Below are 27,954 nucleotides of genomic sequence, written 5' to 3'. Positions count from 1 at the left end.
CCACAGCTCACGGCAGCACCAGATCCTCAACCCACTGAGTGAGGCCAGGGATTGAACCCGCATTCTCATGGATGCTAGTCGGGTTTGTTACCCTCCGATCCACAAATGAGAATTCCCATGACTCCGTTTTGCATTCACTCTTCCTTTCTCTAGGCTCAAGGAGAAAGAGGAGCAGCAGTTCTGAAATCTCTTCCAAGAAAGTGAAATGGTCCAGCTGTGGTCCCTCTCCCACATCCTCCCTCCCCTCGGATGGTGACAGTTCTGGATCTGAAGATACCTTGAGTACCTGTGGGAAACCCAGAGGTGAGAGTTATGCACAGTCTGGCCTGACTCTAGACCGGGGGAAGGAGGGTCATCTGACAGTGTGGAGACACCATTCCGCTGCTCATGCATCACCTACCCCTGCCTGGTCCCTCCTCCCAGCATCCTCTGCCACCTCTCCATCTCTACATGGCCAGAGCTGACCGCACCCCTCCCTGCCCAGAGCTTCCTACTGTCCTACTAGCCACGTCACCCCACTGTCCAGGCTCTTCAGCCTGACCTCTGAGACTCCGCACGGTCCAGTTCCTCCTTTGGCTCTCACCATAGCCCTGCACACAGAAAATTCACTTTTGGGAGTTCCCATTGTGGGACAGCAGAAACGAATCTGACCAGGCACCACGAGGTTGCAGGTTTGATCTCTGGCCTCGCTCAGCGGATCAAGGATCTAGCGTTGCTGTGAGCTGTGGTCTAGGTCGCAGATGCGGCTCTGATCTGGCATTGCTGTGGCTGTGGTGGAGGCCGACAGCTGTAGCTCCGATTTGACCCCTATCCTGGGAACCTCCGTATGCCACGGTGCAGCCCTAAAAAGCAAAAGCAAAAAAAAAAAAAATATATTCACTTTTGGGAGTTTCTATTGTGGTTCATCGAACTAAGAACCCAGCTAGTATTTGTGAGGACGTGGGTTCGATCCCAGGCCTTGTTCAGTGGGTTAAGGATCCAGTGTTGCCATGCACTGTGGTGTAGGTCATAGGCCTGGCTCAGATCTGGCATTACTGTGGCTGTGGTGTAGGCCGGCTGCTGCAGCTCCGATTCGACCCCTAGCCTGGGAACTTGTGTATCCGGCAGGTGCGGCCCTGAAAAAGAAAAGAAAAAAAATTCACTTTCTTATTTTTGGCCACACCCACAGCATGCAGAAGTTCCTGGGCCAGGGATTGAATCCGTGCCACAGCAGCGATCCAGGCTGCTGCAATGACAATGCCAGATGCTCAACTCGTTGCACCACAAGGGACTCCCAGAAGTACTTTGGAAATACTTTTCAGGGTTTGCAGTTTCTGGTCTTGGCTGTCTGTTCCCTCAGCCCAGAGACTGACCTCCCGTCTTCCCAACACTCAGGGTCAGGTCTCAGGGAAGCCTTTCCTGAGCACCATGGCTGAGGTCAAGGCCACCTCTTCTCCCTCCAGAGCCTCTCTTTGTCCGCTTCAGGTGCCCGCAGGGCCAGTGCTGCCCTGGTTCGAGCACCTGTCTCCTCTAGGCTCCGTGTCCCTTTCTGTCTCACCTCCTGGACCGAGAGTCCCTCGTGGACTAGGACCAGGTGGACTTAGCTGTGTATGCCCCATGCCAGCCAGTGAGCAGGGCAGGCGTGAGGATCATGTGCCCGTCTCTTTCCCATTGGGGGACCCCAGCCCTCGGGGTCCCCTCTTTGTCCCTTGTTATCCTCTGAGCCCCACTACCTCTTGCCATTCTGTGCCTGGGGTGGCAGACAGTGGGTGCGAGCAATGGAGCCGGTGGTGTTTTTTCCCTATTTCCTCATCCCAATTCTCTTGCTCGTTAAGGAGCCCCTCGAGGACAGGACCTCAGTCTAACAATTGTCCAGTCCTTCTTCATACTCAGCACAAGGCCCTGTCCTCTTTTAGGACGTTTTGGATTGAATGTCGGGAATGTCTTCTTTTTCCTCCCTGGCAAACTTCTACACGTCCAACAAGACCCAGCTCAAATGTCCCCTCCTTCACAAAGCCTCCCCTGTCTTCTGCAGGCACAGTCAGTCTATTTCTCATATCCCTCCGTGCCTCCCTGTCTCAGACTCAGTTCTGACCGGCTGTGTCCACATCAGACTCCCCCACCAAATGAGAGGGAAGGGTCCAGGTCCGACTTGTGTCTGGGTCCCCAGCTGTGACAACGGGACCTGATCCATGAACGGTCCCGGGGAGCATTTGCTGAATGAACAGATGAGTGGTTGAACAGCATGATGAGTGGTCCCCGGGTACCTGTCCAAGTTCCGTCTCCCGGATGCCGCCTTTTCTTTATTCTGACCACCCTGCTGCAGGTTCCTGGAGCAAACCCCCAACCCCCCATGGCAGCCCTCAGACGACCAGGCAGAGCCCTCAAGCGACCAGGCAGAGCCCCCAGGCGACCAGGCAGAGCCCTCAGTCCCTGAAGCGGAGCCAGGTGACCACCTCACTCAAGGCGTTGCCCGTGGGGACGGTGCTGACAGACAAGAACGGGCAGAACTGGCAGCTGCGGTGCCTGCAGACCAGGAGCAGCCAGGGCATCCTCTATGAAGGTACGCTCTGTCCATAGCAGGGTGGTGCTGGGCTGGGCCAGGCTGTCTTAGAACCAGGGCAGCGGGAGGGACCCCCCCCTTTCTGATTTTGGTTTTTTCATGTGTTTTTTGGCTTATTTTAATTTTTGAATGAAGTAGCATTGATTTGCAAGGTTGGGTTAATTTCTGCTATGCAGCAAGGTGTTTCAGTTATGCGCGTGCATATCTTCTTTTAATATTCTTGTTCAAGACAAAAAAAAAAATAGAATTTCCATCGTGGCTCAGTGGTTAACGAATTCAACTAGGAACCATGAGGTTGGGGGTTCGATCCCTGGCCATGCTCAGTGGGTTAAGGATCCGGCTTTGCTGTGAGCTGTGGTGTAGGTCAGGTCGCAGACGTGGCTCGGATCCCACATTGCTGTGGCTCTGGTGTAGGCCGGTGGCTACAGCTCCGATTCGACCCCTAGCCTGGGAACCTCCGTATGCCAAGGGAGCGGCCCTAGAAAAGGCAAAAAGACAAAACAAAAAACAAGAAAATTCTTGTCCGTTGTGGTTTGCCGTAGGATATTGAATCTAGTGCCCTGTCTCTGCGGGGGGACCTTGCTGTTTATCCGTTCTCTCTCTCTGATGGCTCACATCTGCTACCTGCCCCCACTCCACCTCTCCCCCAACCCCCTCCCCGCCTTGGCACCCACAAGTCTGTTCTCTGTGTCCATGAATCTGTTTCCACAAGCGAGGGAGGGAGGCGGGGAAGGAGAAGGAAGGGGAGAAGGAACAAGGAGAGAAGGGGAGCTTGAGGATGCAGGTTCCGTCCCTGGCCCGGCACAGAGGGTTAAGCATCTGGCATTGCCACAGCTCTGGTGTGTGTCGTAGCTGCAGCTTCGATTCAGTTCCAGGCCTGGGAACTTCCATGTGCCGTGGGTGTGGCCCTAAGAAAGAAAGACAGTACACGTTCGTTCTCTCTGAGTTGTGGAGGTCACAAGTCGGACGTTAGTCTCATGGGGCTGACGCTAAGGTGCCAGCAGAGCTGGTCCTTCCGGCGGCTCCGCAGGAGAATCTTTCTCCTTGCTGTTCAGCTCCTGGAGGCCGCCTGCTTTCCTTGGCTCAGGGCCCCCGTCTCCATCCTCAACCCACATGACCCCGGGCTGCTTTCGTCATCACATCGCCTCTCCTCTTCTGTGGCCAGATGTCCCCCTGCCTCTCTTTATAAGCCCTTGCGATTACACCAGGGCCCCCTGACTCATCCAGGACAGTCCCCACATCTCAGGACCCTTTATTTAGTCGAACCTGCAGGGAGACCTGCCATTGGTTCTCTCCACCTGCAGCCTTAGCATCACCCGGCGTGCCTCTCCCATCGGCAGCCCTGGGCCTCCCCCTGGTCCTCTGTTTCAGCTCCTCTGGGAGAATGGTCACCTCTCTTTTTGAGGGGCCTCCCAAGGGACCCTAGAGCTCTTCTTTTTTTTTGTTTTTACCACACACACAACATGAAGAAGTTCCTATGCCAGAGACTGAACCTGCACCACAGTTGTGACCTGTGCCACAGCTGTGGCAATGCCAGATCCTTAACCTGCTGCACCACAAAGGCACTTCCTAGAGCTCGTTTTTAAGCATGCCGTTTACCCTCTTAGACACCAGGCCCGGGTTTCTCAGCCTCGGCACCACTGGCCTTCATCGCGGCGGCCGCCTGGGCGCCATAGGGTTGTTTAGCCACATCCCTGGCATTTACCCACTAGATGCCAGGAGCACCCTTCTCCTCTCCCGATCAGAACTGTCTCCAGGAGTAACCGTCATGGCTCAGTAGGTCGAGAACCCGACTAGTATCCATGAGGACACGGGTTCGATCCCTGGCCTTGCTCAGTGGGTTTTAAGGATTCGGCATTGCCGTGAGCCATGGTATCAGTCGCAGATGCAGCCCTAAAAAGGGAAGGAAAAAAAACTGTTTCCAGACATTGCCAGATGTCCAGGTTTGAGCCACTGGTTTCGGCCCTCCCATAAAACGCCCCCCAGGGATGGACTGACCCTGTTGGCTGGTAACTGTCAGGTGGAATCACTGGTCTTTTATTAAGCACCATTCAGCTGTGCCTGCAATAAGAGGTTGGGCTAGAGACGCCGGAGGCCGGAAACCCGCGCAGGAAGCGGCAGGATCCAGGCGTTGCTGGTGGTAAGCCGAGCATGGGGTGCCTGGAGTCCCTAGCCAGGCTTGGGGAGGTGGGAACCCACAGCTAGACCGAGTGGGCTGGTCCCCTGCCTCTGCCGGCAAGAGAGGTCGTGCCTTTGAGCCGCAGTTTCCTGCAAAGGGGAGTGTAATGATAGCGACCTCGCAGGGCCGTGGTGAGAGAGTGAGTGATACAGCACACAGGAAGCCAGCAGGCGCTGTGTAGATGCTTCTGTTGTTAATCTGGTTATGATGGACCCCCAAGCCGCATTCTCGCTGTTCGGTGTCACCTGACTTGCTGATCGGAGGCTGCCACCCGCCTGCCCACTACTCCCTTGTCTGCATGTGGCGCGTGTAGGGACTTCCTACGTACAAGCAGGGATCTCCCAGGCAGCAGGGTCTGGAGCCCTAGCTAGGATTGCAGCCTAGCTCTGCAAGGGACTCTGGGAGTGGCCAAGCCCACTGCCTTCGTGGGCCTGCATTGGCCTCTCTCTGTAATGGGAACTGCCCAGCCAGCTCCCCGGCTGGCTGGTGGCAGGAGGGCCAGTTAGAGGCATGGAGAGGAGCTCTCTCATGGCGCAGCCGGTGAAGGATCTGGTGTTGTCAGCGTTCCCTTTGTGGCTCAGCGGGAGCAAACCCCACTAGTATCCCCCAGGACTTGGGTTCGATCCGTGGCATTGTTCAGTGGGTTAAGGATACGGTGTTGCCATGAGCTGTGGTGTAGGTCACAGACTCGGCTCGGATCTGACATTGCTGTGGCTGTGCTATAGGCCATTAGCTACAGCTCGATTCGACCTCTAGCCTGGGAACCTCCATATGTTCCAAGTGTTGCCCTGAAAACCAAAGGGCAGTTCCCGTCGTGGCACAGTGGAAACAAATCCAACTGGGAACCACGAGGTTGCAGGTTTGATCCCTGGTCTCACTCACTGTGTTGAGGATCCCGTGTTGCTGTGAGCTGTGGTGTGGCTCGTGGACACGGATCAGATCTGGTGTGGCTGTGGCTGTGGCTTAGGCTAGTGGCAGCAGATCCGATTAGACCCCTGGGAACCTCCATGTGCTGTGGGTGCTGTCTGAGAAAAGACCAAAAAAAAAAAAGGATCTGGTGTTGTCACTGCGGCAGCTCAGGCCACTTCTCTGGTACAGGTTCAATGCTTGGCCTGGGATCTAGGAGAAAAAGCCCTTCATACTCTGCTGAGCAGGGCAGGAAAAGCATGTTTAAACTGCCAGCTGAGTGTCGAACGTGCAGGCGTTACCCTCCGATGATGTGACCACTGAGTGACCCGTTGAGGGGCTGCTTGTCCTCAGACCTCCAGGTGACTCTGAGACAGGTCCTTTTGGGCCCGAGGCGGGCCACGGCCATTTCCTGGGTGCCTCTCAAGGGTCACCACCCCCCCTGGCCCCCTCCCCACAGATGGGAAGGAGCCCTCTTTCTCCTGAGACCCTGGCCTCAAGTTTCCCTCCTCCAGGCTGGGCTCAGGTCACTCCCGGCCTTCAATCCGTCAGCCTTGGTTCCCGCCCTGCCCCAGCTGGAGTTTTCGAAGGCAAGGGTGGCTCTAGGGGAGTTCCCATTGTGGCCCAATGGTTAACGAATCCATGAGGTTGCGGGTTCGATCCCTGGCCTTGCTCAGTGGGTTAAGGATCCGGTGTTGCCGTGAGCTGTGGTGTAGGTCACAGATGAGGCTCGGATCCCGAGTTGCTGTGGCTGTGGCGTAGGCTGCCGGCTACAGCTCCGATTAGACCCGTAGCCTAGGAACCTCCACATGCCGAGGGAGCGGTCCAAGAAATGGCAAAAAGACAAAAAAAAAAAAAAGGATGGCTCTAGGTAACTTTGTCACCCCCCTGCCCCTTACCTCGTGTCTTGGACAGCATAGCCTGGAGAATAAGGGAGGAGGGTGGGAAAGGAGAGGAGGGGGAGGCCGCAGAGCACCCGCTGGGACGGATGACGGTGCTTGAGCTCCCGAGCTCTGGAATGGGATGGACCTGGCCAGGGCCTCTTTGCCACCTACCAGCCGTGGGCCTTCAGCTAGTCGTGGTGTTTGACAAGCTGCCACACTTTGGGGGCTCCCGAGCGCCCGGTGCGGTGCTCCTGTGAAAGATGAAGCTGGTTATAATCTGGGCTCGGCGGGTACCATTGTTATTCCTCCCAGGCCCCTGAATCCCTGCATGCACTCGGGGGAGCTTCTGCTCCCACTCGACTGACATGGAGCAGAGGAGGCCCAGAGAGGGTTAGCACCTCCTACCACGTCACACAGACTTGACAAATGGCCTGGGCTTGAACCCGGATCTCCCTGGCACAAAGTCTCCCATGTCACCTGGAGCTAACACCAGCCACAGCAATAACAGGCCGGAAGGAAAGGAAGTGGCTGCGGCAGAGAAAGAAAGAGAGTGGGGGTGCTGCCCAGGAAGAGCCCCGGCTGGCTCCATGCGGCTCAGGGGGCAGAAGTGGTCCACGCGTATTGCTTAGGTTAGGCCTCCCTGCCCGGCCTTTGTAAACCCCTCCATCAGCCTTTGGATGTGGGCCACTCTGGGACGTAAAGCTGAGCGGCTCCCTGCGGGGCTGAGGGCTGCTGCGGGGGCCCCTCCGCAGGCGGGGTGGGGCTGGGGCAACAGGTCCTCCTGGGGCGGGGGGGATTTGCAGCCCTCGCATGGGGCATGCACGTTCATTGTTCAGAGACACGGGTGCTGAGTAATATCAAAGGAACCAAGAAGGAACTTCGAGGCCAGAAAACCAAGCAGGCAGCTCCGCCAATGGCAGCGTTTATTGTGGGTAACTTGGATTTGGGCAGGACGAGTGGGCAGCGATTGGAAGCACTTGCAGCCGCGGTCTGAGCTGCCAGAGCGGGTGCAGTGGAGTGAAAAGGGGCCAGAGCTAGAGCGAGACGCCCCTGGGAGAGAAGCTCGGCCGCGCCAGCAGGAACCAAGGCGTTTTCCTCCCCCCGGGGAGGCCAGTGACCATTATTCTTCCTGCGCCGTTAGCCACTTGGCATCAGCAAAAGGTCGTCTTCCAGTTTTCACACCAGATCGAGGCAGGGGGGAAAGTTGAGAGGGAACTTAGCTGGCTTGGGCGCATTCCTCACGAGTAGGCTAAAGCTCAGAAAGGGGAGAGCAGTGCCTCTGAGACAGGGCTCCCAAGATGGAGCCAGTGTGGTTGAGCCACCACCCAGATATGCAGACGAACACGCACAGCTGCTGTGTCAGGGACCCCTGGACACCCCCAGGCCCCAGCATATAGTCTTCCTCATGCCCTGATTCATTAACAGCAGAAGGACTCAGCACAGTTGGTCCAGGGGTGGGGGGCCCAGCACCAGCTTCCAAGAGTCCTCTCCCCATGGAGTCGCATAGCACACGTAAGGAGGTGTGACAGCACATGTGAAATGTCTACCAGGGACGTTCATAAGAGACTCAGAACCCAGGGTTTTTACTGGGGGCTGGTCACATGGGCACTTTCTGCCTGGGACCCACCAAAATTCTGGAATCCTGGGAGTTGCCTTGTGGCCCAGCAGGCTAAGGATCCAGCTTCGTCACCGCCTGCTGTGGCTGGAGTTCCATCCCTGGCCAGGGAACTTTGACATGCTGCGGGTGCAGCCAAAAAAAAAAAATCTAGTCTCAGAAGGAAAGCAGGTGTTCAGCATGATAGTTTGGGCACAGGGGAGCCCCTTTTCTTGATGAGGGGATGCTAGACCCTTCCCAGCTGATCTGCAGGCACGAGGCAAGGTTCAGCCTGGCAAGCAGGCCTTTCCAAGGAGAGCAGTCTCAGGCCTGCCACATTGGTAATTACCCTCTGCATAGCTGGATAGTAAGAGCGGGAGAAAGAGGAAACAAGCAGCTGTCGGAAAATCGAAAGGAGCGGGTCTTGAAAGCCGAGCATGTACCTGACCCTGCGGAAATCAGCTAAACCACACGTGCTGTTCGTTACCCTGAGGACAAGGACGCTCCCCTTGCCCAGGTTATAACCTCACTCGTTTTGTCCATCCACAGCCGAGCCCGACTCCACCGTTGCCTGCGTGTCAAGTTCCCAGAAACAAAGATTCTCGATTAAACTAGTGAGTGGCCCCCGGGGCAGCGCTAAGGGGAGGACCTGGGACTTAAAGCAAACGTGCCGTTGACCTCCAGGCCCCTGGCCTGCAAGAAGCGGTGAGACCTTGGGCAGGACATGTCTCCCCCTGGGCCTCGGGTTCTTCTGCATGGGCCCCTCGAGCTGCAGTCAGGTCCACCCCTGAGCCCTGTGATCTGGGCAGGTGCCCAAACACCAGGACAGCTGAGTTGAGCACCCGCCCACTCGGCCCTAGATGGAGGCTGTGAAGGGATCAGAACCAGTGCTCTGGAGCCAGCCTCGCAGTTGAGCCACAGCACCTGCTTGCTGAGCGCCTGGTCCGTGCCCAGCCCTGGGCTAAGAAACTCTGACCTGCGGGGGGCGGGTTACTGTGCTCCGCATTTAACAGATGAAGATATGAGGAGTCACTTGCCCAGGGGCACCCGGCGTGCAAGCTGCTTTGTTCACTGCTCTGTGTCCAATGCCCAGAGCAATACTAGGCGCATCATCGGTGCCTCTTAGAAAGAATGAGTGAATGAATGGCAGAGCTGGGATTTGAACCCAGCTGTCTTTGACTCTATGCCCTTAAGAATCCAGTTGTACTAGTTGTGTTTAATTAAAATATTTTGTCTGTCTGCTAGGAAAGAATGGCCCAACATTAACAGTGGTTTAGGAGTTCCCATCGTGGCTCAGCGGAAACAAATCTGACTAGTATCCATGAGGACGCAGGTTCACTCCCTGGCTTCGCTCAGTGGGTTAAGGATCTGGTATTGCTGTGACCTGTGGTGTAGGTCGCAGATGCAGCTCAGGTGTGGGGATGCTGTGACTGTGGTGTAGGCCAATTCAACCCCTAGCCTGGGAATCTCCATATACCACACAGGTGCGGCCCTAAATAGACCCCCCCCAAAAAAAAGTTTTAAGCAAAATAGTATTTTATTGCTCTTTTACTTAAAAACCTGGGGCAGTGATCCAGGGTGGATGTGGTGGTTCCATAAATAGGGCTCACTTTCTTCTTGATGCTCCCGGGTCTTCAACCTATAACCTCCATTTCATGGGCTGAGATGGCTGCTCCAGCTCCTACTATCTCATCTGCATTCCATCCAGCTGGAACAGAAGAGGGAGGGAAGAGCTGCCCCAGCCCTTCAAGAGCATAAGCTGGAGATTGCCCATATCTCTTCTGTTCACATCTCCATTGGCCAGAACTTGGTCATGTGGTCATTCCTCACTGCACAGGAGACTGGGAAATGTAGTTTTTAGCCGAAGGCCACATATCTAGGGAAAACTTGTGGATCCTACCCTAAGAGGAAGAGAAGGGACCTGGGAGTAACTCAAAAGGCTCTGACTGATATGTGTTCATGTGCAGAACGCTAGGGAGTTTGGCTCTGATGTGGGACTTGCTGAGGAACCTGGGTTGTCGCTGGCATCACCCTGGGGTGATCCATGGCCAGTGATGACTAGGAGGCCTTGCCTAAGAGGTTCCCGTGTGACAGCCTTTTCCTCCCCTCTCCCCCATTTAGGATGCCAAGGATGGGCGCTTGTTCAACGAGCAGCACTTCTTCCAGCGGGCTGCCAAGCCTTTGCAAGGTACCCTTCAGGGAAGCCACAAGTGAGGGAGAGTTGGGGCCACCCGCTTAGTCGAAACAACTGGTCTCTCCCTGAAGAGGAAGAAAGAGTGGGGATCCAGTTAAAGACTCAGATTTGCTCCCCTCACCCCTCAGGCCGCAGAGAACAGACAGTGATGTTGGGCTGAGGCTGGCATGTACCAGCTCTTCAGAACTGAGTGTTATATTAAGTTTTCAGAAATAACCACAAGCCAGTTGGTAAACATAGCCATTATTAAGTATGAATTGCAGTTCCCGTTGTGGCTCAGGGGGTTAAGAACCCAGCATAGTAACTGTGAGGATGCAGGTTCGATCCCTGGACCCACTCAGTGGGTTAAGGATCTGGTGTTGCCAAATGCTGCGGTGTAGGTCGGATCCGACCGTGGCTGTGGCTGTGGCCGGCAGCTGCAGCTCGGATTCAACCCTAGCCTGGGAACTTCCATATGCCATAGGCGTGGCCCTAAAAAGAAGGGGGGGGGGGAATTATATCAACTTAGCAATCAAATAAGTTATATTAAGGAAAGAGTAATAAATACTCAAAGCTCGTCACTTCTAATTATCTGTCTGCATTTTCTGTGCTCTTGAGATTATTTTCATTGTATTTGTGTGGTGAAAATACCATCTGCCAGCATGCTCTCGCATCTCTTCCCAACACGACACCATGCTGGCAGCTTGAAGTTGGCCACGGGAAGGATTTACACCACAGAAACTGGCAAACACTACAGATCAGGGCTATTTTTCCGCAGACAGCCAGTTGTTCCGCTTTTATCAGTACACTGCTGGGTGGGTACCATCCAGCTGAGACCCCGGAGGGTGGGCGGATGAAGGCTGGTGACACCGCGACCAGTGCAGACACTTCCTGAGCCCGTTAGCTATGTGCGGGAATTCAGAAGTCCCGAGTCTTTCTTACCCCTTGCGTTTACTCCAGTTTTTCTTCCTTGTTCGCACCCCAGTCATCACCTTCGCCCACAGAGGTGATGTTTCTGATCACAAGACTCAGGGTCTGGTCTGGGCTTGGGTACCCTCTGCTTGCCGTCTGAGAACGGGCTGCTGTCCATTGTGGGTGTGGGGCCAGGTGGGCTCTAACCTCTCAGGCCTTCGCCTCCCGCAGTGAACAAGTGGAAGAAGCTGCGCTCGACCCCCCAGCTGGCCATCCCCTCCTGCGTCGGTTTTGGTGTTCACCAGAACAGGTACAGGTGAGTCGCCTCGCTCGCTGCCCCCCTCACTGGCCCCTTCCTTTCTCTCCTTGTCATGGGACCAGGCGTGGCGGGGCCCCTGGAGCCAGTGGCCAGTGAGTGGCATCCTTCCTTCCCCAGCTTTGAGCCAGGCTGATCCCCCGCCCGTCGGAACCCTTCATCTCATCGGGCCCTGCAACCGTGTAGCCCCCAGCCGCTGTCCCTCCTTGGTGGCCTGTGTTCTGTGCCCTCCCTGGTCACCTCTCCCACCTCCTGGGACGCTCCTGTCTTCCAGGTTCTTGGTGTTCCCCATCCTGGGGAGGAGCCTGCAGTCGATCCTGGATGACTACCCGAAGCCCGTCATGCCCGTGAGGGCTGTGTTCCAGATGGCCTGCCGCCTGGTAGGTACCTGAGCCGTGCGCGCTCCCATCCCTGGGGGGTGGGGGGCTCCGGGTCCTCGATTCCCAGTCTGTTTCTTGATGGACACGTTCCGCCTGCACCTCCCTCCGCGGGGTCTTGGGCCCAGGCACCTGACTGACGCAGCTCACCTTGGGGCCATTGGAGCCAGAGCGATGAGATTGCCAAGAGGGAGCGTGTTCAGGACACTGTGGCAGCTGGGGGAAGGGGCCCGGCCTAACCTGAGGGGTTCAGTTGCATCCTGGGGGAGGGGGGTCATTTCTACGCTGAGTGGGAAGGAGCAAGGTATTGGGTAGAATGAGAGTGGAGGTGCATGAGGAGCACGTTCCAGGCCTGGAATGCAGCTTGAGCAAAGCCCTGTGTGGGAGCGAGCACGAGGCTTTCCTCCCCTCCTTCCTTCAGCCTTTCATTAAACATTTTCCAGGTCCCTGCTGTGTGTCTCACTGTCCCTGGGAGTACAGTAAGGGGCAGCACAGACATGGTTTCTCTGTCTAGGGGAAAAGGATGATATAAAATCACAGTTGCCGAGTTCCTGTTGTGGCTCAGTGGTAATGAGCCCGACCAGAATCCCTACAGATGCGGGTTTGATCCCTGGCCTCTCTCAGTGGGTTAAAGATCTGGCACTGCCGTGAGCTGTGATGTAGGTCGCAGTTGCGGCTCAGATCCCGTGTTGCTGTTGCTGTGGTGTAGACCAGCAGCTATAGCTCTGATTCGACCCCTAGCCTGGGCACGTGCCACACATGTGGCCCTAAAATAGCAAAAAAAAAAAAAAAAAAAAAAAAAGCAATGAAAAACCAAATACCAGCTTTAATGCTGAAGTTAAGTGGAATTAGGAGACATGCTTAGGTGCGCTTCCAGTGAGCTTCCAAATGCTTCACTCAGAATTAGGGTTGAACCCTCACCCGCCTCCATCACAAGCAGCACCACATGATCCCAGGGCCAACACTGGGCTTCCTTCGCCGGGCTCTACATCAGAGCCTCTTTGTGTTGGACATGCTGCTCATGGAGATGCTTTCTTGCCTCCCCCAGCTGGATGCCCTGGAGTTCCTCCACGAAAATGAGTATACGCATGGAAATGTGACAGCTGAGAATATCTTTGTGAACCCAGAGGACCTGCGCCAGGTAACAGCCAGGCCCTCCCCCACCTGGGGGCTCTGGGAGCTCGGAGCGCCCCTGTCTCAAAGCCACCGTTTATTTTACAGTGCTTATTGCCCACAAAGAATCGCTGTCCATCATGCATAAAGAGCTCCTTTGAGGAAATAAGAAGAGATAAGCAACGTAGTCGAAAAATGGGCAAAGGATAGAAAAAGCAATGCTTAGAAAGGGAAATCCGCCGGTTAGTTAAATACATGAAGGAGTTCCCACTGTGGCTCAGCTGTAACGAACCCAACTAGGATCCATGAGGATGCAGGGTCAATCCTTGGCCTCACTCAGTAGGTTAAGGATCTGGCGTTGCCGTGAGCTATGTGTGGTGTAGGTTGCAGATGCGCCTCTGATCCCAAGTTGCTGTGGCTATGATGTAGGCCAGCGGCTACAGCTCCAATCAGACCCCTAGCCTGGGAACCTCCATATGCTGCAGGTGCGGCCCTAAAAAGAAAAAAAAAAAAAAATTGTATGAAAAGATGCTCAACCTCCCTAATGATCATAGAAAAATTTTAAATGTGCTATTCGGGACTTCCTGTGTGGCTCACAACAAAATGCACCATTTTTATCCCTTGGGTAAACAAAATTAGAAAAATAATTTCTATTGCTGATAAGGATATAAGGAAATAGGAGCTCTGTATATACTTTTGGCAACCTCTTTGGAGGGTAATTTGAAGGTATGAGCCAAAATGTTAACTGTGTGTAGTTTTTGATGTACTAGTTCCTCTTTTAGGTATGTGTATAAAGTATGTATTATACATTAAATATATGCTCCCAGGAGAGTGCTGATTGAACCCTGTTTTGTAGTAAACCTAGTTAGTCTTTCAGTTGCAAATGACAGAAACCCAATTTAAGGTGCCTTAAGAAAAAAAGGTTCAGGGGAATTCCCCCATCATGACGCAGCGGAAACGAATCCAACTAGGAACCATTAGGGGGAAGGTTCAAATCCCTGCCCTTGCTCAGTGGGTTAAGGATCCAGCGTTGCCATGAGCTGTGTGGTAGGTCACAGATGTGGCTCAGATCCTGCGTTGCTGTGGCTGTGGCATAGGCCGGCGGCTGTAGCTCCAACGATTGGACCCCTAGCCTGGGAACCTCCATATGCTGCAAGGGTGGCCCTAAAAAGCAAACAATAAATAAATAAATAAATAAAGTAGGAGTTCCTGTCGTGGTACAGTGGTTAATGAATCCGACTAGGAACCATGAGGTTGCGGGTTCCATCCCTGGCCTTGCTCAGTGGGTTAAGGATCCAGTGTTGCCATGAGCTGTGGTGTAGGTTGCAGATGTGGCTCGGATCCTGCGTTGCTGTGGCTTTGGTGTAGGCCTGTGGCTACAGCTCTGATTAGACCCCTAGCCTGGGAACCTCCATATGCCGCGGGAGTGGCCCTGGAAAAGGCAAAAAGACCTAAATAAATAAATAAAATAAAATAAAACGCCAACATGCCCTGGCCTGGAAACTTCTACATGCCATGGATGCGGCCCAAAAAGCCAACAAAAAGTCTGTGTGGGCTAACCTTGTGTATCTGGCAGATGAGCACTTTGCTTTTTGTTTTAAACTCAGTTAAGCCTTCTAACAACCCTAAAATGTGGGGACTGTCCTTATCTTCGTTTTACAAATGGAGAAATCAAAGCCCGGACAAGTTTCATAATTTGCCCAAGGTTATACCGCCACTGAAGGGCCAAACTGACATTGGAACCCGGTCTCTCTGACCCAGAATTAATGCCTTGAAACACTGTAAAAGTGCAGAAAGCTGTGTGCCCAGAAGGAGGTATGGTATGATGCCTCTGTGGAAAACTAGAGCCTCCTCCTGGTCCACAAATATTTGCTGATTATTTGAAGAAAATGATTTGACAGAGTTCTCGTCCTGGCTCAGTGGTTAAAGAATCTGACTAGGAACCATGAGGTTGTGGGTTCAATACCTGGCCTCACTCAGTGGGTTAAGGATCCGGTGTTGCCGTGAGTTGTGGTGTAGGCTGCAGACCTTGCTCGGATGGCGTTGCTGTGGCTGTGGTGTAGGCCAGCGGCTACAGCTCTGATTCAACCCCTAGCCTGGGAACCTCCATATGCCGCAGGTACGGCCCTAAAAAGAAGGAAAAAAAAAAAAAAGACAAGCAAAATAGAAACTACTGATAGTGGTTACTTCTGGGCAGTAGGTTTACGGGTCTGAGCGATGATGGGGACAGTTGGTTTGGGTTGTTTTCACACCCCCCTGTACCGTTTGGCATTTGGGTGTTTCAGACTGCACCCAGGATTGAAATCTCTGGTTCCAAAATCTGAGTTGCTAACCTTCAAACTCTGTGGCTTCTCCCCACATCCACGCAGGTGACCTTGGCAGGCTACGGCTTCACCTTCCGCTATTCTCCAGGCGGCAAGCACGTGGCCTACACCGAAGGCAGCAGGAGCCCACATGAGGGGGACCTTGAGTTCATTAGCATGGACCTGCACAAGGGATGCGGTAAGAGGCCAGAGAACAGGGTTCAGGACCATGGAAGCATTCTTCTCTACAAGGGCAGCTCTAGGTTTTCATAGCCACAGTCTGCAGAGGGCCAGACCCAGCAGTCACCCTAAGCGGGGAGCCGTGGTACGGATTCAGAACCGTGGGTATCGTCCAAACACATCGGCTATTTAGCGTCAAGGACGGTGAGCGGTTGGCTACAGAGAACCCCTGCAGGTCCAGAGGTTTGTGTTCCGCATCCGTATAGACTTGGAGCATGAGAGTTGCCCAAGAGTCACCCAGGAGTTGCTGTCTGCAGCACACAAGTGAGGTTTGGACAGAGACTCAGATGTCAGCAGTATATCAGGCGTTGTCATCTGAAGCCCAGGGACAGTGATGAGACTATCTAAGGAACGTGTGTGGGGAGAAAGAGCACTTAGAGGAAAAGATTCCTTGAGGCATTCTCTACCTCTCTTTCCCAAACCACCCCCTCTTTTTTGGCCACACCCTCAGCATATGGACGTTCCCAGGCCAGGGATCGAGTCCAAGCTTCAGTTGCAACCTACACCACTGCTGCAGCAATGCCAGATCCTTAGTCCACTGTGCCATAGCAGAACTCCCCAACCCCCTTGGTTTCATGGCCGTCTGTGTGCCTGCCTGTGTCCTCCCCACTCCACACTCTCCCAGGAAAGGGATAGTGCCTCCAGCAGCTGGTGGCCAGAAGGTCCGACACAGAAAACTCTGTGTTGAATGCCTATATGAAGTGTTGTCTGAATCACGTGACTTAGAAAGTGTAAGGAGAGAAGCGCTGTCTCCTTTGCCCTTTGCTGCTGAACCAGGCTGAGTTCAGTGTCCTTCCCAGCTCCCCACCCCTTCCTCCCTCTTCCCCTTCCTTCCCGTCTCTCTCCCCTCTCCTTCCTCTCTCAGGAAAGTGGGGGGGAAGGAAGGGGGCAGAGAGAGGAGGGAAGGAAGGGGTGGGTGTGTCAGCAAGCAGAGCATCTGGACTGAGCCACCACCACCTTCTTTCCCTCCCCAGGCCCCTCCCGCCGCAGTGACCTCCAGACCCTGGGCTACTGTTTGCTGAAGTGGCTTTATGGGACCCTGCCATGGACACACTGTCTTCCCAACACCGAGGATATCATGAAGCTGAAGCAGAAGTGAGTCTGGGGGTCAGCAGAGCCCAGCACTGGCCTGGCACCCCTGCAGGTGGGGCAGAAGCTCAGAATCCAACGAGAACAGAAAGGAGTGGGGGGGGCGGGCAGCATCTGGCAAAGCCAAGGCCTCTGTAGTTCTCAGATGTGTGCTCTACTGTCCATTCTGGAATGCAGCAGGCAAGAGTATGGGCCCTGGATCCACACTGCCTGGGGTCAGACTCTGGCCCCATCACGGCAGGGTGTTGGGTGGGCAGCTTAACCTCCACAGGCCTCAGTGTCCTCCATGAGAATGGAATCCTATTAGCACCCAAAGAATTCAAGGAAGTCAGATGCACAGCACTCAGCACAGAGCCTGGCCTGTAGAAAATGCTCACTGTGTGCAAGACACCATTATTCATTCATTCCTATATGGACACACAGGCAATCTAAGCAGTTGGGCCTGGCCCTGCCTCAGCATCTGGCAACACTGGCTTCCAGTGTCCACATGTCCTCTCCCTCTGCATGTTAAACCACCAGATCCTGCTGGTTCTGGTTTGCACTTTCAGCACCAGGACAGCAGAGTGTGGACAAAAATGGAGCTGCTGGGGGCGAGATTCAGCACCAAAGACAGAGCTAGGATGGGCTGCAAAGGGGGGCGCTGTTCTGGTTGGGGTTCAGCACCAAGGACAGAGCAGGGGTTGCTCTTCCGGGTGAGTTTCAGCACCAAGGACAGAGCTAGGGTTGTTGCGGCTGACTGTGCTGTTCCGGGTGATATTCAACACCAAGGACAGGGCCGGGCTGGGCTGCGGAGAGCGTGCTGCTCAGCGTGGGATTCAGCACCAAGGACAAAGGGCAGCTGGGCCCAGAGGGAGGTAAGCAGAGGCACCAAGGACAGCGGACGGATGGGCACAGGGAAGCCCTGAAGGTCCAAGAGGTTGGGATTCAAGATCTGGTCTAGGCTTGGGGCATGAGAGAAGCTCCGAGAGGAGTCATCCAGGAGATGGTTGGCTCTCCATGACTGAAGGGCAGGAATGAAGTCTTCACGGAGCCTCAGATCTCAGTAGTGTTTTAGGAGTTGTCAGCAGAAGTCCTGGGAGAGAATGAGGTTATCCAGGGAGAGTAGGCACAGCGGGAAAAGGGAAAACCCTCCGCTGATCAACATTGAGTCCATTGTGCTTCTCAATTCTGAACATGCTGTGTCCCTGGTTTTCTTATCTTATTTTGCCCCTTTTACCTCCCCGATCTTTCTTCTCTCCACTGTGGATACCTACTTTAACATCCTGAATGTATGTTCTACTGTTGTGCTTGCTTGAATGTATTTGTATCCTTCAATTTGCATGATGGTGGTGGCATTGTTTGTGTCTAACTTGCATAAATAGTATTTTGCTAAAATCTCGCCTGTTTCTGGCTTTTTTCACTCAACACTTCAAGTTTAACCCCATGATTATATGTGCATCGAGTTTACTGCTGCCTTTTTTTTCCTTTTATGTTTTTAGGGCCGCACCCATGGCATATGGAAGTTCCCAGGCTAGGAGTCCAGTTAGAGCTGTAGCTGCCAGCCTATGCCACAGCAATGCAGGTTCTGAGCCACACCTGCAACCCACACCACAGCTCATAGCAACACCGGATCCTTAACCCACTGAGTGAGGCCAGGGATCAAACCTGCATCCTCATGGACGCTAGTCAGATTCATTACTACTGAGCCACAGTGGGAACTCCTGAGTTTACTGGTGCTGATTCTTGCATTTAAATAAGTTTGTATAGACCCGTCTCTGTCCTTAAATAATATACATGATGGGTGTATTTGATTGGCATAAATAGTGTTGTGTTCTAAATCTCATTTTCTTTCATTCAATGCCATTTTTGACCCCATATGTCCGTGTGTGATTGTCATAAACGGTGCCATGCCCCAAATCTCATCCTCCTCCAGCTGAAGGCTCCCCAGGTAGCCCACCCTCACCCCCACTACATCGGGTTTCCTGCTTGTTCACGCTCAGAGGAAGGGACTCCTGTTACAGTGGCCTGCCTGTAGTGACCTGTTCAAGGCTAATATTTACCGTATGCTTTTATGCACCGGGCAGAACACCCAGTGCTCCCCTCTTTCATCCTCAGAACAACTCTGAGCTAAGTGCTCTCCTGACCTGAGGCACAGAGAGCTTAAGTCATCAGCCCAGGTCACACAGCTGGTCAGAGGTGCTCCAAGGCCATTCGACTCCAGGGGAGGCCCTTTCAGCGTAAAGTTACTGTCTCCCAAGTATGGGAGGCTTATCGCAGGTGGGTTGGTGGCTTTGGGATGCAGCCGTCCTCCACTCAACAGATGCCTGTCAAGCACCTCCCGTACACCAGGCTCTGTCCTAGACCTGGAGATACAGGAATAATAACTAAGACAAACATCCCCGCCACCCAGGGAACTCACACTCTGACGGGATAGATAGACAGTAAAGAGACAGACACACAGCATGTCAGAGGTCAGACAGTGGGCACCACCAGGTCAGAGCCCCGGGTACCCATCAAGGTATGGGCATGCTCACTCTTTTAAAGGCCACGGCAGGTCTGATGGCAATAGGGGCAGATGAATCGCCCCCAGAAGGGTGGTGAGGCAAGAAAGAGGTCCCACTTTGGCCCTAATATCTGAATATTTCTGTAGGAGAGAGAGACAGAGAGGCAAGCCCTTGGCTCCCTGGCTTCCACAGGCAACCTCTGCGTCAGAAGTGAGCCTTTTTTTTTTTTTTTTTTTTTAAGGGCCATGTCTATGGCATATAGAATTTCCCAGACTAGGGATTGAATCGGAGCTGCAGCTTCTAGTCTATGCCACAGCCAGAGTAACGCCAGATCCTTAACCCACTGAGCAGGGCGAGGGAGCAAATCCACATCCTCATAGGTACTGGTTGGGTTCCTAACCCGCTGAGCCACAATGGGAACTCCTGGAATTTCTTTTTGAACTTATTTTCTAGTTTTCTGGTGGTTTTCCATTTTTGCAACGAAACCAGGTGAAAATGAGTCACAGAATTAGTAACACAGGTGGTCAGAGCATACAGCCCAATCCCTGAAGCATAGAGTGTGATTGAAGTTTGTGAACTGCTCCTTGATGCGCTCTGCTGAGCTTTTGTGACGAGACCCCCAAAACGCTGTGGCTCAAACGAGGTAGATGTTTGCTTCCTTCTCATTCACAATCCCAAGGTAGGGGACCCAGGATAAGGGGGCCCTTTGACAAGCTCTATTGTCCCTGATCTAAGGGACAAAACTAGAAATGACATGTCTCCAGTCACATGGCTACCCCAAGCTGCAGTGAGGGCCGGGAAATGTCTCCAGTCTGTGGCTGCTGACTGTTGGGCCTCTGCCATTAAAAGGGAGAAGTGACACTCGGTGGCAGGTAACAGACTCCTTCGGAGTGCCACCTTTAGTCGAGTCTCTGTGTGAGCAGGGACCACATCCACTCTCTTCATCACTGCGTTTGCAGTACGGCATGTGGTGGGTGCATCGTGCGTGCTCCTGAGCTAGTTGGGGGACAAGCAACTAAGGAAAGAGGCGTGAACCTTCATCCACAGGCCTGGGCTTCTGGGTGGGCTCACAAGTCGGCAGATGCAGCCCCAGCCTGGAGACCCACCCACGGGCAGGCAGCAGGTTCTGCCTGTGAGGTGGAGGCAGCCCCCCAGGAGCATTGTCGGGGCAGAAGGAAGGCAGCTGACCTGGCCTCGGCCGCGGGAAGCCCTTACCCAAGAGATGCCTGACCTGCTCTACAGAGAGTGGAGGAGTTTCCGAGGCAGGCAAGGGGGAGACAGGATTTCTAGGCAGATAGAGCAGCACATAGATGAACCCCCCTTTTGTTCATTTGTTCATTCATTCATTTAGGACCTGTTTCCTGAAGCTCTGCTGGGTTGAATTCTCCCTCCTCCTACTTCCTTTAACTCCTAAGAACAGTTATATCGGAGTTCCTGTTGTGGCACAGCAGAAATGAACCCAACTAGTATTCATGATGATGTGGGTTCAATCCCTGGCTCTGCTTAGTGGGTTAAGGATCTGGCATTGCCTCGAGCTGTGGTGAAAGTTGCAGACATGGCTTGAATCTGGCATTGCTGTGGCTGTGTTGTAGGCCAGCAACTGTAGCTCTCATTCGACCCCCTAGCCTGGGAACCTCCATATGCTGTGGGTGCAGCCCTAAAAAGCAAAAAAGAAAAAAAAAAAAGAAAAGTTCTATCTTCCTTTTCACCTGTCTCCCACCTTCCCCTTCATAGGAGTTAATCTAATTTGACCTTGACGTGCATCCAAAGAGGCTCTGCCCTTGCCAAGCGGGTACGGAGTAAATGAAATCAGTCCTAGTAATCACTTGCATATCGATAATTTCAGAATGAATAACAGTTCGTTCCAGAGCCCCAGGTCCCAACCTCAATCACAGGGGGAGGGCTGGGCACCTGAAGACGTTCTCCAGGGAGATGGTGGTGGTGGTCCCTTCCTTTGAGATCCCCCAGCCCAGCCTCCGTCGGTCGATTTGAGGCGGTAACCAAAGGGTCCACAAGGGGGCAGTGTTGCCACGTGCACGTTTCCTGGCGCTCTACCCTGTCCTGTCTTCCCTTGCTTGTGACACTTTGCATTGATTCAGCAAAAGTGTGTTCATTGTTTTTACACGATGGAATGAGTGAATAAGAGAAAGAGGTGAGGCAGTTTGATTTCCGAAGGTTTTCTGGCACGCCAGGCCCCCAGCTGGGAAAACACAAACTCCAGTGGGAGCTGGTCCCCGCACTTGAGGCTGCGGCAGGGCAGGGAGGTCCCATGGGCTCTGACAGCGACAGCCTGTGACAGAATTGTTCACGCAGTTTACAGCGTCCTGAGACTAGCCCAGCCCTTTGGGAATCTGCCAGGGGAGACGAGGGTCAGACCCAGCCCTTCCTGTACGGGTACGACAGTTGCTGTGGGGCACCCGTGGATCTGGGCGCAGGTGCTCAGACACTCGGATCCATTTCCTCTGCCCGGAGGGCTCAGGGGGTCGCCAGGGAGACCAGATCCTGAGCCAAGTCCAGAAGGGAAAGGAGCCACTTACTGGGGGGTCAGGGTGGGAAAACGCCATGAAGGGCAGAGGGAAGAGTAGGTGCAAAGGCCAGGAGGTGAGAGGGGGGAGTCAGGGAGACAAGGCCGTAAGGGTCTGTGGCTTTGGTGCCAGAGGTTTCCCCCAGGGCACTCGGGAGGGCCATATGTGTCCCACTCTGGACTCAAAAAGATTCTGGGGCCATATGGGGGATGCACGGGAAGCTGGGGGCAGGGGAGCCTGGGGTCCAGAGAGAAAGGGTGAGGCCTGAGCTGGGCTCAGAGTCCTGGACAGAGCAGGGAGATGGGGCAGAAAAGATTGGGGAGCAGGAGGGTGGAGCTTGGGGACCTCTGGCACGTGTGACCCAGTGGACAGTGAGAAGCCAGCCCAGTGGTCCAGTCCAGGGAAAGATACCGGTGTCTGCGACTCTGAGGATGGAGCAAAGGAAGTGGATGAGCTTTCTTTTTTCTTTTTTTTTTCCTTTTTTTTTTAATTGAAGTATAGTTGACTTAACAGCATCATGTTAGTTTCACGTGTACAGCAGTGATTCATATATATGTATGTGTGTGTGTGTGTATATTGCTTTTCAGATTCTTCTCCATTGTAGATTATTACAAGATATTGAGTAGACTTCCCCATGCTGTACAGTAGGTCCTTGTTGATTATCTATTTTATTTTATGTATTTATTTTGCTTTTCTAGGGCCATACCCATGGCATATGGAAGTTCCCAGGCTAGGGGTCTGAATCAGAGCTACAGCTGCCGGCCTACACTAAGCCATGGCTACAACCTACACCACAGCTCATGGCAGTGCTGGATCCTCAACCCACTGATCGAAGCCAGGGATCAAACCCACATCCTCACGAATACTAATCAGATTCGTTTCCGCTGCATCAAGACAGGAACTGCAGTTATCTATTTCATATGTGCAAGTATGTGTATGTTAAGCCCAACTTCCTAATTGATCCCTCCCCCACCCACTTTCATTTTTCTTGCGTGGTCCACGGGGGGCGGGTTATCCATGTATATGTACCAGATATGCTGGCATGGGGTCCACAGATAGATAGCTGATCCACATTATTCAGAGTCATTTTTTTGTGAACTGGCCTTTTCACTAAAATGTATATGTAACCCTAGATCATTACTCGCAGTGCTCTCAAGGTCAGTCTCAAGTTATGCAGAGTGGAGAAAAAAAATTTTCTTTTTGTCTTTTTAGGGCTGCACCCATGGCATATGGAGGTTCCCACGCTAGGGGTCGAATCGGAGCTACAGCTGACGGCCTACACCACAGTCACAGCCACGCAAGATTCAAGACCCGTCTGTGACCTACACCTCAGCTCAAAGCAACATTGGATCCTTAACCCACCGAGCGAGGCCAGGAATCGAACCCGCAACCTCATGGTTCCTAGTCGGATTCGTTAACCACTGAACCACGACGGGAACTCCGGGTGGAGAAAATTTTGAGTCGCCCAATGCATGTGATTCCAGACGAGTTCAAACAAAGCAACCTTCTGCCTTCTTGTTTCAGCTCACACTGTGAACAAGTGCCCTTTATGCGTTCTGTTTAGCGCCACGTTTTCCACACTTTTGCGCTTTTTGTTGAGTATATGCCGCTTAAAATGCCCCCAAGCAGAGTTCCCGTTGTGGCTCAGTGGATTAAAAACCTGACATGGTGTCTGTGAGGATGCAGGTTCCATCCCCAGCCTCGCTCAGTGGGTTAAGGATCCCCTGTGGCCGTGGCTGTGGCGGAGGCCGGCAGCTGCAGCTCCAATTCGACCCCTAGCCTGGGAACCTCCACATGCTGTGAGTGCGGCCCTAAAAAGACCAAAAAAATGGCCCCTGGCGTAGAGCTGTCTAACATGCCTGAGCACAAGAAGGCTGGAATGCATCTTATAGAGAAAATTCGTGTGTGAGATGAGCGTCCTTTGGGCGTGAGTTACATCCCTGTTGACCCCGAGATCCACATGAATGAATCAATACTATATTAAGTAGGTTGCCTTACGTACGTATAAAACCAGGTGATCGATCGATCGATCAGCTGGGGGAAAGGTTGCCACTGGAAGCTTGCAGGTGCCGAAGGCTGTGTTTCTGCTAAACTCGTGGTTCAGAATTTGCTCATTCCGTGCTCGAGGCCACACTAGAGAACGTGAAGTACCACGAGTAGTGAAAACTAGGACACCTCCACCCGACGTCCTGTTTCCAAAGACCTGAAAGACCTTTCGCGTGTACCTCTGTCCTGCCAGGTTTCTTGACAACCCGGAGAGCCTCGTGGGACAATGCTCTCGCTGGATCAGCCCCTCAGGTATGTCGCCGGGGGTGGGAGCAGGCAGGGACCGTCTTCAGGACGCCTCTCTTTGCACCCCTCTGTTTTCTTTTGCATTTTCCAAATTTCACATGTATATGAGCCCCTTGGAGAAAACAGAAACCTTCCCCCCAAATTCAGGAGTGTCTCTGGGCAGTAACAACACACACACGCAACCACAGACACACAACATAGGAGGCTGGTTTGGAGGGTTTGGGGTTATTTTTTTGGCTTCGGGGGGGTTTGTCCACACCATCAGCATTCGGAAGTTCCCGGTCCACGGACTGCACCCAAGCCACAACAGAGAAAACACTAAATCCTTAGCCACTCGGCCACCAGGAAACTCCCAAGGCTCCATTTTTAATTGCCTGAAACCCCTGGATTCAGATTATGTCTCTGCTGCTCAAGTCGCTCTCTCTTCCAGCCATTGGCTCTGGCTCTGTAAGAATGGGCCCCATCATTAGCTTATTGCAGATCTGCGATTCTAAGCCCGTCAGCGGGAGGTGGCATGGGTGGGGCTGGTGGAAAGGAAGCTCGGCCTCAGGTTTACAAGACTCTGGTCCTTCACTTCCCCAGTAACAGCCCCCACCCTCAAGGTTGCCTGGAGAATTCAATGTAGAACCCTCTGCACAGAGCTGGGCCCAGGGGCACGCCCTCAGCTTCCCCTGCAACCCTAATTAAATGTGCTCTTTAGCTCAAAGTCAGGCCTGAGATCAACATTCCTCAGTGGGACTTATTATGATTATTGGTTTCATAATGGGCACTTTAAAAAATGTAAGGAGTCCCCTTATGGCTTAGGTTAAAGACCTGGCGTTGTCACCTCTATGGCTTGGGTCACTGCTGTGGCACGGGTTTGATTCCTGGCCCAGGAACTCACACGTGTCATAGGTGAGGCCAAAAAAACCAAAATGCTTTATCTTTTAAAGTGGCCACTATCTGGAGTTCCCACCGTGGCTCAGTGGTAATGACTTCGACCCAACGAGTATCCATGAGGACTTGGGTTCAATCCCTGGCCTTGCTCAGTGGGTTAAGGCTGTTAAAAAAAAGGCTAGCCTGTTTTTGTAAGCTCATGAACTACGAATTGCGTTACATTCTGAAATGGCCAGGGGTACGAGTGGAAATCAGAAGAGCATTTGACACATGAAGCTTAATCTGAAATTCAGGCGAGCAGCAGTCCAGGCAGTCCATACGTAACGCTGCCTTGGCCATAGCCGCGCCCCGCTCTCTTCCTGCACCCCCCTGCGGGGCTTCGGTGGGAAAACAGCTGAGCTGAGGCCTCACCAGCCACACAGCTTCCCCATGGACAAAGCCCCAGATCTCTGGCACTTTACAGTAAAAGCCTGCTGGCCCCCATCTTCAAGATGCACAGCAAATGGTTGTAGGTAAGACGATATAATCAGCTGGGATTTGTGTTTAAAAAAAAGAAATACAGGAGGAGTTCCCACCGTGGCTCAGTGGCAACGAATCTGACTAGTGTCCATGAGGACGCAGGTTCGATCCCTGGCCTTGCTCAGTGGGTTAAGGGTCTGGCATTGCTGTGGCTGTGGTATAGGTCAGCAGCTACAGCTCTGGCCTGGGAACCTCCATGTGCTATGAGTGCGGCCCTAAAAAGACAAAAAAAAAAATACAGGAGTGGGGAGTGAAGGGGTTTTGATGAAGCAAGATTGGCGTGACTTGACAGCTCTGAGACTGGGGGCTGGATAGACTCTGGTTCCGCTCACTTGTGGCATATGTTTGATGTTTTTTTGGGGAAAAAAGACTTTTTTTTTTTTTTAATTTTTATTTTTTTGTCTTTTTAGGGCCGCACCTGCGGCATATGGAGGTTTCCAGGCTAGGGGTCGAATTGGAGCTGTAGCTGCCAAGCCTACACCAGAGCCACAGCAACTTGGGATCCGAGCCATGTCTGCAACCTACACCACAGCTCACGGCGTTAACCCACTGAGCAAGGCCAGGGATCAAACCCACAACCTCATGGTTCCTAGTGGGATTTGTTAACCACTGAGCCACGATGGGAACTCCCAAAAAAGACTTTTTAAGATCTAAATGGCTATGGCAGTGCCAGGCACAGAGGACTCCCTGAGCAAACAGGCACCAGGGTTAAGGCCTTCTGGGCACAGCCCCCCGGGCTCTGGGTTGGGGGCCCCTCTCAGGCACCTCCTGTGTCTCGACCGCAGAGACCCTGCAGGGGTACCTGAAGGTGGTGATGACCCTCAAGTATGAGGAGAAGCCGCCCTACACAGCACTGAGGAACAGTCTGGAAGCCCTGCTGCAGGATCTGCGGGTGGCAGCCTATGACCCCCTGGACCTCCAGCTGGCCCCCCAGGTGGGTTCCCATGGGAGGAGTTTGTGAGTCTTCACCCACTCCCTGGCTCCCAGCACAGCTTCCACGATGCCTTTGGATGTTTATACCCCAGGGCCAACTTCTCAGGGAGGCTCTGGCTGTTTCCACAGGGTTCTTGAACCTTCCAGCCCCCAGGCGTCGCAAGTAGCCGGAACTCAAATTGGCTTTAAGGCAAAGGGCGCTTAATGGGCTCCAGTTGCTAGAAAATTCCAAGGGAGGAAGCTGTAGGCTCAATTGGATTCAGGGCCTGGCAGTTGTCAGTCTTTCTCCATTTTTTTCTGTCCCTTTCTTCATCCCTCCATCCCTCTACCCATCCAGGAAAGTCTCTGCTTTCCTTTGGGCTGGCACCGCCCCCCCCGCCATGCCTCCCCCACAAAAACCCGCTTGGCCCGTGCCCTGCTTCACCTCACTGTGTGTGTGTGTGTGTGAGCGGTTTTTCCACCATCGCTGGCTGGCCTGTCCTACCTCCCCATCCACCCACGGCCATGGAAACTGAAAACCTCGAAACCCCGCAGCCCCTATCAGGAAGACGATAGTGTGCAGTCTGTGCCCGCTGGGGACACGTACCAAGGAGGGGCTACTTAAGGAACCCGGGGATGTTGGAGTACCTGGAGGATCCCCTCGCCTCTGCCTGTGGCAGCGCCTTGCCTCAGCCTGATGGCCCAACCCCCCTCAGGTTCTCAGCCGGGCCCACCTCCATCCCACCTCAGGGCCATTCCTGCGGCCTGGGACGATTTTCCCCTTTGTTTTTGCACGACCAGCTCCTTCTCATCACCGCCTTCTCAGATCCCAAGGCCTCCCCTCATCGCCCCAGCGAGACCCCACCCCAGCCCTCTCTTAGCACGTCTGTTTGCTGCACAGCCTTGACCCCTCGTGGAGGGAAGCTTGTGTCGCATCTGTCATGTCTCCATTCCTCTCCTCCAGGTCATGAGCCCAGCAAAGCTTTCCTGTCCCTCTCATCCAGGCGGCGTCTCTGGTTCCTAGAAAGTAGAAAGCCCCCATCCCACAGTGGGGCCTAAAGGGTGGCCCTGGAGTGAATGACACTTAACAACCATTTTTGTTTTCTTCCAGAAGCTGCAGCCTGCACTTTGAAATAGAGGGAAGGACAAAAAAAAGGAAACGTTTCTCAAGGCCTGCTATTGTAGAATCACAGATGAGCTTCTAGAAAGATCCCTGGAATGTGCATTCCTGCCTCTGCTTTAGGTGATACGACTCATCCATCTCAATCATCCTCAGGGAACCTGGTAGTTGGGCTCCACATAATGTGAAATCTCCCCTCTCCTCAACGCTCCCTTCCTACAGCCGTCGGCCCCTGCCAGCCACGGCGTTTGGATGGAGAAGACCCCTGTTCACAGCCAGGGGGTGGGCTGGCCTCCTGCGCGGGGATGCTGCCACTGACACCACTACACTCTGACCATAAATTGTTTTGTTGAAGCTTGGAGAGTCGGGTGTCTGCAAATGAAGTTCCTTTTGGAAAAATTTAGCTCAGTCTTTTCCCCATCCATCCATCCATCCCTCCCTCCCTCCCTCCCTCCCTCCAACCTTTCATCCAGTTGTCCCCTCTTTCATTCATCTGGCCACACTTCCAGGCAGACCCCCATCCATTCTTTCACTTGTCCATCCATCCCTCCCTCCATCTGGCCATGTACTTGTCCATCCATCTGCCCTCTCATCCATCC

At 53.5% G+C, this 27,954-nt stretch overlaps 1 protein-coding gene across 5 annotated transcripts in view; it reads left to right on the top strand.

The window, feature by feature from the left end:
• The window catches only part of VRK3 (VRK serine/threonine kinase 3), a 37,076-nt gene extending 9,367 nt beyond the window's left edge, over nt 1-27,709 (top strand). For 4 of the 5 annotated variants that reach the window (XM_047790152.1, XM_047790150.1, XM_047790151.1 and 1 more), the window contains 12 exons: nt 154-303; nt 2,306-2,542; nt 8,655-8,719; nt 10,227-10,293; nt 11,422-11,506; nt 11,781-11,886; nt 12,932-13,024; nt 15,366-15,498; nt 16,514-16,634; nt 23,876-23,934; nt 26,109-26,257; nt 27,347-27,709. In XM_047790152.1, the coding sequence (XP_047646108.1) occupies nt 154-303; nt 2,306-2,542; nt 8,655-8,719; nt 10,227-10,293; nt 11,422-11,506; nt 11,781-11,886; nt 12,932-13,024; nt 15,366-15,498; nt 16,514-16,634; nt 23,876-23,934; nt 26,109-26,257; nt 27,347-27,367 (1,286 nt within the window). In that variant the 3' untranslated portion in view covers nt 27,368-27,709. The remainder of the gene's footprint in view (nt 1-153; nt 304-2,305; nt 2,543-8,654; nt 8,720-10,226; nt 10,294-11,421; nt 11,507-11,780; nt 11,887-12,931; nt 13,025-15,365; nt 15,499-16,513; nt 16,635-23,875; nt 23,935-26,108; nt 26,258-27,346) is intronic. The other variant, XM_047790153.1, reaches the window with a different exon arrangement.
• The last annotated feature ends 245 nt before the right edge of the window (nt 27,710-27,954 follow it).

The sequence above is a fragment of the Phacochoerus africanus genome, chromosome 8, assembly GCF_016906955.1.
Source record: "Phacochoerus africanus isolate WHEZ1 chromosome 8, ROS_Pafr_v1, whole genome shotgun sequence".
Classification (NCBI taxonomy): Eukaryota; Metazoa; Chordata; class Mammalia; order Artiodactyla; family Suidae; genus Phacochoerus; species Phacochoerus africanus.
The sequence above is the reverse complement of the archived record's forward strand: the minus strand, read 5'-3'. Positions and strand labels throughout refer to the sequence as shown.